The following is a 14,376-nucleotide window of genomic DNA, read 5'->3' on the forward strand; positions in this document are numbered from 1 at the left end:
GGCACGGAAACAAAAGTAACATGGAAGAGTCGAAGTAAGTCGTTTTTATTTAATTTATTTTCCATATTTCAAACTGTTACATACGATCGTTACATTCCCATACAAATTCTTATATTTACGCTCAGTCCTGTTACGCGATGTCTTGCAACAATGTTCACGACTTCCAAGGAGCGTGAATTTCACGCTAAAAATATTTTCGCACTAAACTGATACATAGTGATGAGACTTTTAACTGAAGTCGAAATTCCTTTTTGGGGCATAGTTAATAGAGAGGAATGGTTATGAAACCCGACGAAGTTCTTTGTTGTATGTTTTTCGCTTTTGTGGTCTTCACCGTGCACAAACACAACTGGGCTTACAACACAGCAGACAAGCAAAACAGAACTTGCCCTGGAAACCTATATCAATATTCTAACATGGCTCCAAGGCTTTCGGGTCAAAATTACAAATGTTTAAAGTTTTTTTTTTTTTGTCTCTCAATTCCCAAAAGAGACTTGGACACAAAGAAAACACCACCATATATAGAAGTTTGTCCTGAAAGCCTCGGGGCCATGTCAGAATATTGATATATCGAACGTGACCAACTGCAACAGTTTATAACAATTAGGAAGAATTAGGAAATAACTCAAAGAAACTAACAGCACTAATTTGCTAAAAATCGTGTTTCTACTTAACAATTAGATTAAGAGCCTGCGTTTTCTATGAAAGAACAAAGTTAACGAGGCGCAGTCACGAATCACTTATGTCTTTCACGTCTTTTAATTACTTTTCACGCTTCACACAATTATTTGCACTAATCGCGTGTCACGCATAAACCTTTTAACACCTTCATTTATCGTGTTTGCTACTCACTCTACAACACTACTGTCATTAGCGGGCGAGAAATCTCGGATATAATGCCTTCAACCTCCCCTTCTCCTCCCCTCCTCACTCGCAGGAGATGGCGGTGCCCGCCGTAAGTTGTGTTCCCAGGCGTGTAGGTTGTTGGTCGATCAGAAACGAGTCAAACCCCATGTTGTGAGTAAAACGGTTGTTAAACAGCCCTCCTTTGTTGAACAGCTGGAACACTTGTTTCCACTTTTTCAGCTTGTCATTGTCGTAGCAGTCGTGGATCTTCCTGTCGTTAAGCCGGTTGTTCTTTCCCCAGTGTGGCCTCGCCTTGAACTTTGTGTAGAGAGCGTCTTCCACCACCTCTTGAAACTCGTCAATGCCAAAAGCTCCGGGGAGGAATGGTACCTGGGGAAAATAAATCGATTTAGTAATAATTGGCCCCACCCGACAAGGGAAAATATCGAAGGGCAACAAAACTGAGGGTTTTCTTTGTGACCAACAAATGTGAGTTTTCAGGAGTTCATTTCTTGGGTTTTACATCTGATTACCGAAGTCTAATTTCCGAAGTAGTTTATTTAGTAGTACCATGCCAGTCGACGAGAAGTTGAAGCGCAGAAAGATATGCACCTGAGCGGATGCGAATCTAACTGCCCCATTCCACTGCGTATTTGTTTCATAATGCATACTTTTCTAAGCGTTTTTTTGTGTAGCGTTGTGTGACAAAGAGAAGTCCAAAACTTAGCCTGCGAGCAGGCTCTCATCGTTAATGGCACGAGCAAAGCCGTCGGCGAACAAAGCGAGAGTCGTGCCAGGCCCCCCACCAGCTCGCTTTGCTCGCTGAAGCATTTCTCGCGACTTTGCTCATCGACTTTGCTTCTGCCGCAACACACGAGAACCTGCTCAAGGGCTAGCCAAAACTGGACTATTTTGCCTAACGTCCACACTCAAACAATCGGAAATGTTCAACGTTTACATTTAAAAACGTAGTTATTTATAGCGCTATCCAGAGTGGACATTTGGAAACGGAGCCACGTTCCCAGCGATTTTTGTGGACGGGGAAAACGCTGACATAACAGTAGTCTCGACGCGAACCTTTTAATCCTGGACGCATCATCGAAATAGCGTCATATCGAAAACGCATTAGTGTGAAGCGGGGCCCAATTCTTGTGGGTAATGTGGTTTTACTTTCCTTACGGAGTAACCATGTTTTGAAAGTTTTCACGTGACATATTTTTGTCCAAACGAAAATACATGATAAGCATAATAAATAGCGTTATATTTTCTCGTGCAACCTTCCTGACTATTTGTAAGCCATTGTGGCAAATTTAATTTTGTCCTGTAAACGTTAGTTTGCCCCCGATGGAGACTCCCGTATATAACGGACGGGGGTGCTCGTCGAAAATTTTGACAAGAACCCCTAGGAGGTACCAAGATCCTGTTTTGCGAGCGCGGCTTGAAATTTTTTTGGCTTGAAATCTCTAAGAGGTACTAATTCTAAAACAACACATTATCTCCTGTCATCATTTTTTCGGTTCGATACCCTAAAAGGTACCGCGACGGCCTTCGCCGTGGACCTTTTGAGGCTAGGGTGAACAGCTTTAAGAGGTACGAAAACCGCTTTTTCAGCCCCTGAAAGGTATGGTGAGCACCCCCGTTCTTTTTATTCGGGAGTTCCCCCCTGGAGTTCGACCCAGAGTGCACAAAGCTAATTATTTCTCTCACCTCAATGTAGCAGTTCTCTTCGCTTGTAGATCCATCTGGTCTGAACTTGCTCGCAGGGCTCATGAACAGATCGTCCGTTTTCACAAGTCTCACATAAATAGGTAGTAACGAATACTGTCGCTGCTTAGATGCGTAATCTTGAGCCAGCTGTATCACCAAGGCCAAGGCATCGTTGAGATGGACCAACGGCAAACACCATTCTGCCGTACGAACACTACAAAATGACACAGCAAGATCGTCAAAAGAGTCTCAAAATGCTCCACATACGGGATGATCCTAAGCTTTGAAATGGCCTAATTTTGATATATTAAAATTCAGCCTAAAACAGTAGACCTCAGTACGAGGAATAACTACAGAGTTTGTGGAATTTATTCCCCAGAGCCTCGTGTTGAGTTCCATTGTGTTAGGCTGAATTTTAATATATCGCAACTGGTCTATTGCAATAAGCCATTTCCAAGTTACTCTTACCTCTGTTTCAAAACGAGTCTTGGTGCACAACCTTTCATATTGAAGTGAGTTTTTCTAGCGTCTTCATTGTCTTGCAAATAAAACTCACTTCCATATGAAAGGTTGTACACCAGGACTCGCTTTGAAAAAGAGGTAAAAAGCAACTCGGACATAGCTTATTCGTTGTATTGTTCTGATCGAGTAGTTTTCACTCGAATGTCGAAAAAGTAATAAGACTTTCATTACGCAGCATTACGCTACAGGATTGGCTTAATAGGACGCACGCCACCTTCTCATACAATCAGAAGTAAAACCGAGATCAATCGTGATTGGCCCAAAATGTTTTTCCGCGTTTTACGTCATGTACATGCATTTACATCGGGTTTTCATTGGTTCATTGTATTGCCTGTGTCCTTTATGATCGGATAGAGTGATTACTTTGGTTTTGATTTTACGACACTCGATTGAAATCCGCTCTAATTCCTTTTATAAAATACTTCACATAGTACGCGCACGCTTATTAGTCAATTTGTGTGTCTAGATGAGAGTTTGTAAACACGGTTGTCAGGAGAAAAATTTTATAAAAGCAATCTAGGACGTTTTCTGTGTTTACATAGCCTCGTCTAAACACTCGGAGGAGGCGGGGCAGGGATCGAGGTGGGGAGGGGGGGGGGGGTTGGAGAATTTTCGAAAGTAATGCAAACCCTCGACAGTAGCCTGCGTAGCAAGCGTTTCCGTGAGGTTTGGAAGCAAAGAAAGACCGAGGAACGGGATTTTCGGTGTTTTGTCTGCGCGGAAAATGGGGCGAGAACCAAAAAAAAGAAAGAGGGGGGTGCGAGAGGGGAAGGAAGGAAACGCTTGCAGACAAACCCCTGGATTTTGAAAACCTCCGTTCGCCAGCGAACGGAGCTCGTGATTGGCTGGGCTAGTCCAATATTATTGACATGTGTCGATCAAAGGTATTTTAATACCTTTGAGTGCCAGACAAACGGGGAAGACGCGTTCGAAGCTTGGTTACAAGACGCTTTAACTTTTCTCGCTGAACGAGGATTTAGTCGTCAGCTTCGACAGTACGGTAGAAATCCTGAAGTGCAATGCCGACGCTTTGGTTTTCAAAGTCTGCACATCATTGCAGAAGCAAGCGCGACACAATTTGCAGCTGTTCCTTTAATTTTAACATTACTTTCTTGAATGCCACACACGCCAAGGACAAGATAATAAACCACAAGACAGAAAATTCACACTACTGCGTGGGAAAACCGAGTGATTTCGTCTGGCTTGTTACATGGCAACATGTTAGCGTAGGTACTCTGACATTTCATTAGAAGCATTTTTGTTGACAGCATTTAGAACCTCTGGATACGATTCTGAATGATTTGTTATAGTGTTAGCTGCGGCATGCCAGTTTTTGTCACATATTTGCCTTAGCAAAAATTTAGTCTTCTCGTCGCGGGGAATTCTTACGAGGACATTTTATAAACAACTTTGACTTGGAGGCCGCCTAGGGGAAGATTATCTTTATTCAGATACTGGTCAAGATCGTCGTTATTTCCCCTCTCAGATGTTTGAAGCCTCTCCTGTCCAAATTCCAAAGTTTGCCGAGAAGACTTTCCGTTGTTTGTTTTTGCTACAGGCGATAACACTCGAACCGATTTGCGGATCTGGCGTTTCCAGCAAACGCTTCTTTACTGGAATTGCCTTTGTGGGAGTTGACTTGCTAATTTTACCTTGTATCGATTCCTAGACGAACGAATACAGTGATCCAAGATTTCGAATCACGCGAGCACAAGGATTACTAACTCGACTGGAATACTTCTCACATTTTAACTTTCTGGCAGATTTGTGCTAAAACTTCACCTTTGCAGTCCTTCCTTTTAGACGGATTGAGTAGAAATATAGCTTGATTATAAATTACCAAATTTAATTCATCGAGATTTCTCCGTTCCCACCGTGCGCTCGTTGTTTCAGACATATTTAGACGAGTAAAGTTTATTTTGGTTCAAAGTTCACTTTCGCTACGGAAGGCCGAAGATTTTATTGGTTAATTTATGACAGTCGATGACAGCACGAAATCTCAGTGTGCGCACTCAGACATGAAAGGCCAAGTGGGCGGTTTTCGAAATCCAGGGGTTTGTCTGCAAGCGTTTCCTTCCTTCCTTCCCCTCCCCCTCCCCCCTCTTTTACTCGGTCCATTTTTGGCGCTGTAATTCTTTGTTCCCGAACCCCACAGAAACGCTTGCTACGCAGGCTACCTCGACAGCGTCTCGGGTTTTCATAACTGTCTCAAACTCTCTCAATCCCCGTCGTGTTTAGATTTCCATACCGCTTAAATCAGGGAATGTATTAACCTAACATACCAGATGAGTGAGACTCCGCGTTATGTCGACTATTCTGCCTCTTTAACATCATAGTTCAAATTAGTATATTCTCAGCTCCGACTATTGCATTTCTAGCTCTCTGATTGGCTCAAAAACTCCGACTATGAGCCATTAGTCGGAGTTTTACCTTATATGGAAAACAGTGCGCCAAGTTTAAAAATTTTCCGCTCTGTAAAATTGTTGAAATAAAAATCGGCGGCAAAAACCCGATTAAGAATATACTAAAACAATTATTCCATTCGACCTTGTTGGATATGAAGTGATCATAACCAACTCGCGCTACGCGCTCGTTGGTTATTTATCACTTCATATCCAACGCGGTTTCATGGAATAATTGTTAAATAGTCCTCTCCAGTTTTCTCCAGCTATGAGCCATGTTGCCTCAGTCAATAAACGGAGGTGGAAAGGGCCCAAGGCAATAACCTTATAACCAGCTATCAGGGACGGAATTCGGAATTCTAAGAGGCATACTTGCAGGGTTTCTGTGCCTTGCTTCCGCCCACCTCTTCCTTACCTACTAGTGTCCCATGCTGAGAATGATTCTTCCCTCGGAATGCTGGCTTGAATCCGCCTCGTTCCCAGGATCTCTCTTCTAAACGGGAAGAAGAGGAACTGGGGATTGGGCTTCAATGGCTTAATACTCCAAAATAGCTGCGCTGTGACAGAGAGAACATTACCCCCCCCCCCCGCCCTACTCTCTACACCATTTTCCCATTCTTATTCCTTCATTACTTAGTTGCAACTTACTGAATATTGCCTTTCGTAAACTGCAGCACGTTGTACCACTTTTGCACATACGGTGTACTGAGCGAGAACTGCGACAAACCAAAATTAGTGATGTGTGGGATACAGCTGGGACAGCAATTCCCGAAACAATTGGCGCATCCCTGAAGACAGGATGCGGTGCAGTCAGTCTGACAACAGCCTATCTCCGCTATCCCTCTTCCTCCTGGGCCACACCAACACGCGCAGCACGCGGGACACTGGGGCGGGCGATCAGTTCTCTTGGCTTTCAGGTAGGCCATGTCGATCTCTATGTTGTTCCTTACAGAACAAGAATTAAATATGTTTAATTTTAATTTATGTGGAATACCTGCAAATTAGCTGGTGTGTCATTTTATCTTTCTTGTGATGTCACACCTCAGGTATAGCTCAATGTATCATAATTAACGCGGTCGATCGTTGAAGACTTAATTAGGTATGTAAGGTACCAGACGAGCATCAATTGAAAAAAAAAAATGCTGAAGTGCCCAGTTGATATAATAGATCGGATTACGTTTAGTAGCGACGAAACTGAAAGAAACGTTAGTCGAGTGTCATAGTGTCTTACCCTCTTTTCAATGGGTATGGATTGACAAAAAACGAAAAGTACTCTCCATCTTCACGGTTATTGTACATTTGAGCGAACATTCCTGGGACCTCAAACTCTTCAGATGAAACCCAGGTCACGTGTTCTACCTTCCTTATCTCCTCCAGATTGTACATGGGAACGCAGCGGTATGTGATGGAATAAACTATCCCCATGCTTCCCAATCCCACTGCGCATGCCTTCAAAACGTCATCACTGTTGATCTCGACGGGGTCATATCCATATTCGGCGTTGTCCAACTTTCCTTTGCAGACTTCAAAGGTTTCTTTGCCGCCTTGTACCTTTACTTGGACTCCACCGCTTATGATCAAATGAAGACCCACCACTAGAGTGGACTGAAAACGAACATATTATTATCTCACCCTAATTGGTTTTGCATCACTACGTTGAACGATTGGCTTAAAGGAGAAGGTCACTCAAAAAAGCTTACGTTTTTTTGTCTTCGCCTATAGCAAGTTAACATTCAGCTTTTATACTCACCGAAGTTTCAGCCTCTGAAGTGCCCGCTATCCTGAAGAGATTCGTTTAGAAAGAAGCGACTTCGGAGGCCGGAGCCGAAACCGGGTATGTCTCGGCAGCCAGGCCTTGTTTATGTGACGTCAGTCCGTCCGACTCGAAATTGGCGGGAAGGAGAAAAACCCGCAACTAACTTGGCATCCTTAACAAGGTCAGCAAAATCTGTTTTTTCCAAGCGATTATCCACTTGACTATCTGCAATGCTATCATTTCGGAGTTTGGAGCATGTTAATTTCAAAATAATATGGCTCAAGAGCAGCCATAACCCAGAGTGGTAGTTACAAGGCTTGTCGGAAGCGATTTAGACAAAATCTCTCAGACGGAATGACGTCACGAACATGGCTTGGCTGCTGAGCACTGTTCAAAATGGCGGGAACGATGTTAGAATTTTGGGCTTCTTTGGAGACAAATTTCATAAGGAAAACCTGCAATTTAGGGGCTGAAACTTCAGTGAGTGGCTAAACTTAGTGCAAGGTTTTTATTAGCGTTGACACAAAATATATGCTTTTTTGGAGTGACCTTCTCCTTTAAAAACTCGCGCCACTAATCATGACGTCAGCTACGTGCTATTACTTCGAGTTTTGATTAGGTCACTGCATTCACGGTCCGGTGTTCTTTGTGATTGGCTAGAGTGGTTAGTTTCGTTTTGGCTTTACGACATTCAATTGAAAACCACTGTAAGAGCTGAAGATATAAGGGAGATTTTTTAATATTTCTTCGTCTGCTACAATTTTACCTTGTCATTATTCAATCGAAAACAAACCAAATAAAAAAAGAACCTGAAAAAACTAGCTCTCCGAGACTGACGAATACTTAGCAGTGTTCTAGGATGCGAGGATTTCCTCCTCCAGGATTACAACTCATGCAATCTACTGTAATTAAGCGACCAATATTGCACGTGACTTGGTCGTTGTTTATTGCTGATTAGAAAAAGCTCACTTCCCTAGCTGCAAACATTAGAACACAATGCTTCTTATTTCATTCTCTCGTGACAACCTGTCAGTGTGGGCGTGACGTAGAAGCCCTACATAGCTAGCCCAGCAAAATCTGATCACAGATCCCCTGTCAGGCTTTCATTAGAGACATTGTCCACCACATCATGATTGTTTCCTACAACACTTTACAACTTGTCAAAGAAATCATATAATTTCCATTCAAAGTCGAACTGTTGGTTTCATATATATTTCTTACCATAGTACCACTGAATAAACCTGATCCGTGAGTGGAGGTGTTCGCTACACCTGCGACCGTTTGACCAGCGTAATTCCCCATCATGTCAAGCGCGAGGCCATATTTGGTGTCCAACTGCTCAACGAAATCAACAACGCGCATCCCAGCCTGGACTTCGATGTCGACGTAATCTTTGTTCGCGTTGTCCGATCTAGACCTAGGTGCAGGTGTGAGAAACTTTTTCAGGTCCGTCATGTCTAACAATATGTCTTTTGTGTGCGTGAGGTGAGACCACGATGATCCCGTACCCACGGCGCGAATGGTGTAGCCGTTGTCAGAGGCATACTTGCATAAAGCAGCAAGTTGGCCAGGAGCATCAAGGCCTGAGTGAATAAAAGAATCAGTCAACTTTCGCGTCTCACCTTTGTCTTCTTCATATCCCTTATTTGTGTCTTCACGCAGCGCTTTTTCCAGTGCGTTGGATGCCATACATTCAATTTTATGTGGTTTCTCTTGCGGTATTTGACTCAGTCTACAAAGGTAAAGTCTGCATAGCACCAAAGCAGTAGGTAGGTGTCAGACCTAATTCGAAATTGCAGTTAAGCACACAATGAACGACTAGGAGTATACCTAACTCCTTCCTAGATATAACACTAGTTTATTGTAGGGCTACCTTAATTTCAGCGTTACATTTTCGGTTAGGTTCGTCACTGACCTGGGTAGAGAGATGTCTTGTGAAAGTAAACTGAGGTACGTAATTGTAAGGTTAAGTCAACCTCGAACTAAGTGGTCTATGCCGTTGGAGCTTGTCCCAGTTTGTGTAGCTTGAAGCGACTAGAAGCCTTCCCCCTGGATGGGATTCTAGTCCATTTCTAGAGTTAACGCCCAGCATTACGCTCGCTGATACCCGTTTATACACCTGGGTGGAGAGAGAGACTGTGAAAGTGTCTTGCCCAAGAACACAAAGTAAGGATCCTGGCCAGGCCCTAAATCCGGACCGCTCCGTGCTTAGCCTACGAACAGGCTCCCAGTTGGGTTTAGTGCAAGCTAACCGGGTGTGGTTTTTGTGGTCTAAGACGAGCGGGACAAACCGAGAGCGGTTTGGTGATGAGAGAGAGAGAGCACTTCCACTCGCTTCGCTTGCGGATTCTTTATTTCACGTTAAAAAGCTCGCTTCGCTCGCCAAAAATTTTTTCCGCCCTCGCTGGGAGTCTGTTCGCAGGCTACTCCGCGCTGATCATTGACCACCCAATCTACCGACGCAAAAATAAAACCTAAAACTAGCAGCGAGAGAAACGAAGGGCGGAGGGGAGCAAAACTCACTCTCTGGTCCTCGGTTACTTTATTTCTTCTCTTGTAACATAGAGTGTGTTCATTGTCGCGCAATGAAAATTAAAGTCAAAATCCATTTAGTGGATAAAGTCAAGAAATTGTAATATTATAGACGATAAATAAAGAAGACAGTTCTGGAAGTTTAAGGTGTGTGCGTTGTCCCAAAGATGAGATGTTCGTCGAAATGTTCCGCGCAAAATTATAGAGCCTAGTATGGAGCCGCCATGTTGGAGGACCCCCTTAGTCCTCTAATATCGCGGCCAGAAAATAGTATAAAAACCTGGAACTTACTTTGGCTATCTAGTCGACTGATTCTCTGAACCGAGCCAAAAAACATCTACACAAGCACTTTTCCTAATACTTTAACTCCTGAAAACGGAACATTTCAAGGCCCTTTCGAAACATGATCACTCCTCTGCTATTGCTGATCACGTTAAAACAACTGGTCATAACATCAAATGGGACCATTTTGATATTTTGGCGTCCGGTAAGACTGACTACCATTGTAAGGTTAAAGAGACCTTGTTTATTCAGGAGTTGCAGCCAGCACTGAATGCCAATGTCAGCAGTGAAAAGCTTTTACTTTATTAGGAAAGCTTCTCCATTGTGCCACTTAACAGACAGTTTCCGTTTGCAACGTGTTAAATTTCTACTGTAGATGCTTTCTGTCCAGGTTCCAGACCTCCATTGATACAGTACAAGAGAAAATGAGGGCTCTTGTACGGTATAAATATCTTTCCAAAAAATTTTAACGGTTATACTTTTGAAAATGCATGTTTTTAAAATTTTTATCACCGCTGTTTGTTTTATATTTTAATCAAGCTACGGTGGCCGAAGACCAAGGGTTTATATGACACTTTAACTCCTAAAATGGCTAAAAATCACGAGATAAGTGATTGTTACGCACCGCCATAACTCCGAAATTCAAAATGCGCTGGTCTCCAAACGAAGGACGCTATTGAGCTGGAAAGTTGTGAACAGATTTAAATTTAGTGCATCTTATGCCTGATGGGGATAAAACCTTTAGTGGCTCTTTTATAGTTTTGGATTTGAGAATTTGATGACGTCACGTGAACACACTCTATTCATCTGGCAGGTGCGTGACTGGGCTATGATAATTCTGGTCTTAACTTCTACTCTTGTCATTATATATTTTTCTTGCTACATACCATTGTCCAGTTGATTTTGGATGTCGTTGTCGTCATTTATTCCGTAAATTCCTTCCGGAAAACTGTTAATGGCCCTGTTTTGGGGGTGATAGAGGTGAACGAGTGGCTGTACCTGTTCCATTCCATCAAAGTTGTACCAGACCCTGCGCCCGGTGTATGTACAAAAACGAATGCACGGAAAGATGCACTGGTAAGACCAGCGCATGTTGTAACAGCAATCCATTCTGTTGCCCATGACTCAGGAATCTGGAAAATGGATTTCATAATGAAGATAAACAATTATGAAAGACGAAAAATCCTAAGCCGCGCTCGGTGAATAAATGTGAAAGGTGAAATGTTAGCTCTCCGATTCTCTCCGTCACATGGCTCAGAGGTTAGTGCATTCAACCGTTGTCTGGGAGATCATGGGTTCTAGTCCTGCCAGAGAGACAGATTTTTTTCTTTTTGCCCGTGCTCGCGATATTCAGCCTCGTTCCCAGGGTCTCATCTGCAATGACGGTTTCGCGACATCTATGCTGAACATTTCGTCTTTCACATGAATTATAATGGATATAATGGATCACAATCTCAAGCGTAATCACGAGTAGATGGCACCAAATGCACATTTCACGAATGCATATAAATCACACCTTGTTGGCATTAAAAATATCGCGTTTCACGTCTACTAAAATTTAACCTTTCCCGGGACGCCAAAAAGTATATATCGATTCGAAAATCAGGGAAATTCCATTGGCATCGTCGGCTCACACATCCAAGCTCTCAAGTCATTGACTCTGACAAATTTTCTCCTTTTAGCAGCTTCGTTCACTGAAAGGGTCACTGACCGTTCCTTTAAATGCTCTCTCAATTGACAGAGGACTTAGCGCGAAGTGCTGCATTGAAATGTATGCGGTCAGTGTTAAAGAGAAAGCTCTGAATAAGCGCGCTAGCCACTCTTGGGCTCGCCTCTCTACCTTCAGGGGTGTTTAGGGTGATGTCAGGACTGGAATAAGATCTTTATCATATAGCAAGTATTTAAGGTCTCTTCCAATGTTGAAAATTTTTGTCATGATCAGATATAAATCCAATAACAGTTCCTGTGCGATGCATCTAAAGCGTGGTAAAATCCGGCCGGGACAGCTATCTGTCTTAGCTGAAGCCGGCCGCGCGACGGTGGTGTTGTCGGCTTTACAGAACTGGCTGAAGGACGTGCAATTTCCAGTTACACCAGTAGACCTTTATTTTTCTACTGTCAGCCAGAGGGGGAGAAGGGGAGGGCAGGGGGCGGGACTCCCATATAAAAAAGGACGGGGGGTGCTGGTCTTACCTTGTAGAGGTTAAAAAAGTGATTTTGGTAGCTCTTAGGGTGTTTAGCCTCAAAAGGTCCAACAGCGGGATCTTTTGCGGTGCCTTTTAGGGTACTGAGCCGAAAAAATACGACAGAGATATTTGGCTCCGTCCTTTTAATATTGGAGTCCCCCTCCCGGGGTGTCAGTAGTTGCCATTGGAGGGGGGCCCTTACATAACAAACTATAGCCTGCGAACGCAGACGTATTTCCGGCTGTCGCTTGTCTCTGCCGAAAATAACGTCTGCGAACCCGAGCCAGGAAACGATTTCTGTGACGTAGGAATTTTAAGCCAATCACAGTTTAGCTCAAGTAGCCCCAGAGCTACTGCGCGAGGTATTCACTGCGAGGAGCACTCGAGTTTCATTCTATCATGGAATCTGATTGGCCAAAGAGAAACAAAAGTCATTACGTCACAGAAATCGTTTCCTGACTCGGGTTTGCAGACGTTATTTTCGGCGGAAACAAGCGACAGCCGGAAATACGTCTGCGTTCGCAGGCTAAACAAACTATGGCAATTACACCATTATGTGTAACTTTGTAAAATTGCGATAATTAAAACCCTCCGGCTTTCCGGCTGCGACTGGGGTTTAAATCTTCTAATTCTCCGAAAGCGTCTGTTACCTTTGCGTTACTCAGAACTTTCGTAAACACGTGCATCGATTTGATCGGTCTGAGATTGACCAGGTTATCACCTTTAGCCACATTATGCATGCAAAATTTGAAGTTCCGTTTTGCTCCAGATATTGCTCAAGTGTTTCCACATACAAATAAACAGTATAGTCCTACTATAGACTTTACATCTGTCAATCGTGCAACGTGCATATCGACTGCATGCTGAAATCGTTATATTGCCATAACTAGACAAATCCGTGAATAGGTGAATCAGGTTAAGCGATTGACGTTTGCAAAATCGTGGTGAAATCAACCGTAGAATGCTGCGTCGATCCTGCCTCGAGAATTTTGAAATGCCTGATTTTGCTCGGCTTTATCACGCAAAATCTTGCAGTTATCATACCATTTAACCCAATACCAGAGAGGTTTCCCCAGTTCCTTTTTGTATTAACGTTATTTTTCAGACCGTAATCCAGTGCCCAAGTACAATGGATATGAATTTAAATGAAGAACTCAAGGTCTGCTTTGTGTTTAGACTTCATCATGGATGTATCGTGACTTATAACCTGCTCTTATTGACAGTTTTTAAAACATGAATCTTCCGTTTGAATGTTAGAATGCAGATTTTGGTAAATATGTCACTTTCAGACGCTGTACTCGCAGTTCGTCGAATAAACTGCGCACACCTGTGAATGGATGTGTTATTATATGTACAGTTATCAATTTCAAATATTCCTACCACTCTCGCTGAACTTCAGCTAGCTCTAGTCTTGAATGTCCGGCTGCTATGCTTCCAACTGCTGGTATAGCTGGTACACTTCACAATCACTACACTGCAAGATGTAGTATAGTGTTCCTGTTTGGTAAAATAGCCGTTAGCCTCTACCCTCTGATAGTCATATATGACGCACGTATGCACCGGAATTGAGTCAGGCGTGGGCAGTGGTGAGCTGTAAATATGTCGCTGTCGCTTGTCTCCGCCGAAAATAACGTCTGCGAACCCGAGCCAGGAAACGATTTCTGTGACGTAGTAATTTTTAAGCCAATCACAGTTTAGCTAAAGTAACCCCAGAACTACTGCGCGAGGTATTCGCTGCGAGGAGCACTCGAGTTTCATCTATCATAGAATCTGATCGGCCAAGGAGAAACAAAAGTCATTACGTCACAGAAATCGTTTCCAGGCTCGTGTTCGCAGACGTTATTTTCGGCGGAGACAAGCGACAGCCGGAAATATGTCTGTGTTCGCAGGCTATAAATATGACGAACGTGATTCACTTGCCATGGACCATGAATTTAGTTTTCATGATTATTCACATGTTGAACACCATTGCTTGTGTTGCAGTAAATGAAATGGTTCGATTATACTGCTATAGAATTGTAAACGATAACGTATTTGCAAGTGAAAATAGGCGATTTAAAGAAATAACGTTTCGGTGCCATATTGGCGCCATTGTCAAGGTGATTATGAAAATATTCTGGAGTCCTGTTTTTGACTCAATTTC

At 43.2% G+C, this 14,376-nt stretch overlaps 1 protein-coding gene across 1 annotated transcript; it reads right to left on the bottom strand.

Moving 5' to 3' along the window:
* Positions 1-39: 39 nt before the first annotated feature.
* Positions 40-13,996, bottom strand: LOC110066778 (uncharacterized). Its single transcript, XM_020774020.2, has 7 exons — positions 13,614-13,996; positions 10,935-11,180; positions 8,455-8,816; positions 6,709-7,082; positions 6,126-6,422; positions 2,554-2,767; positions 40-1,236 (listed from the first exon to the last, which is right to left on the bottom strand). The coding sequence occupies exons 2-7, from the start codon at positions 11,167-11,169 to the stop codon at positions 928-930; spliced, it is 1,791 nt and encodes a 596-aa protein (XP_020629679.2). The 5' UTR covers positions 11,170-11,180; positions 13,614-13,996; the 3' UTR covers positions 40-927.
* Positions 13,997-14,376: the final 380 nt, after the last annotated feature.

This window comes from Orbicella faveolata, unplaced genomic scaffold, assembly GCF_042242905.1.
Source record: "Orbicella faveolata isolate gen_17 unplaced genomic scaffold, um_ofav_v1 contig_35, whole genome shotgun sequence".
NCBI classification, from domain to species: Eukaryota; Metazoa; Cnidaria; class Anthozoa; order Scleractinia; family Merulinidae; genus Orbicella; species Orbicella faveolata.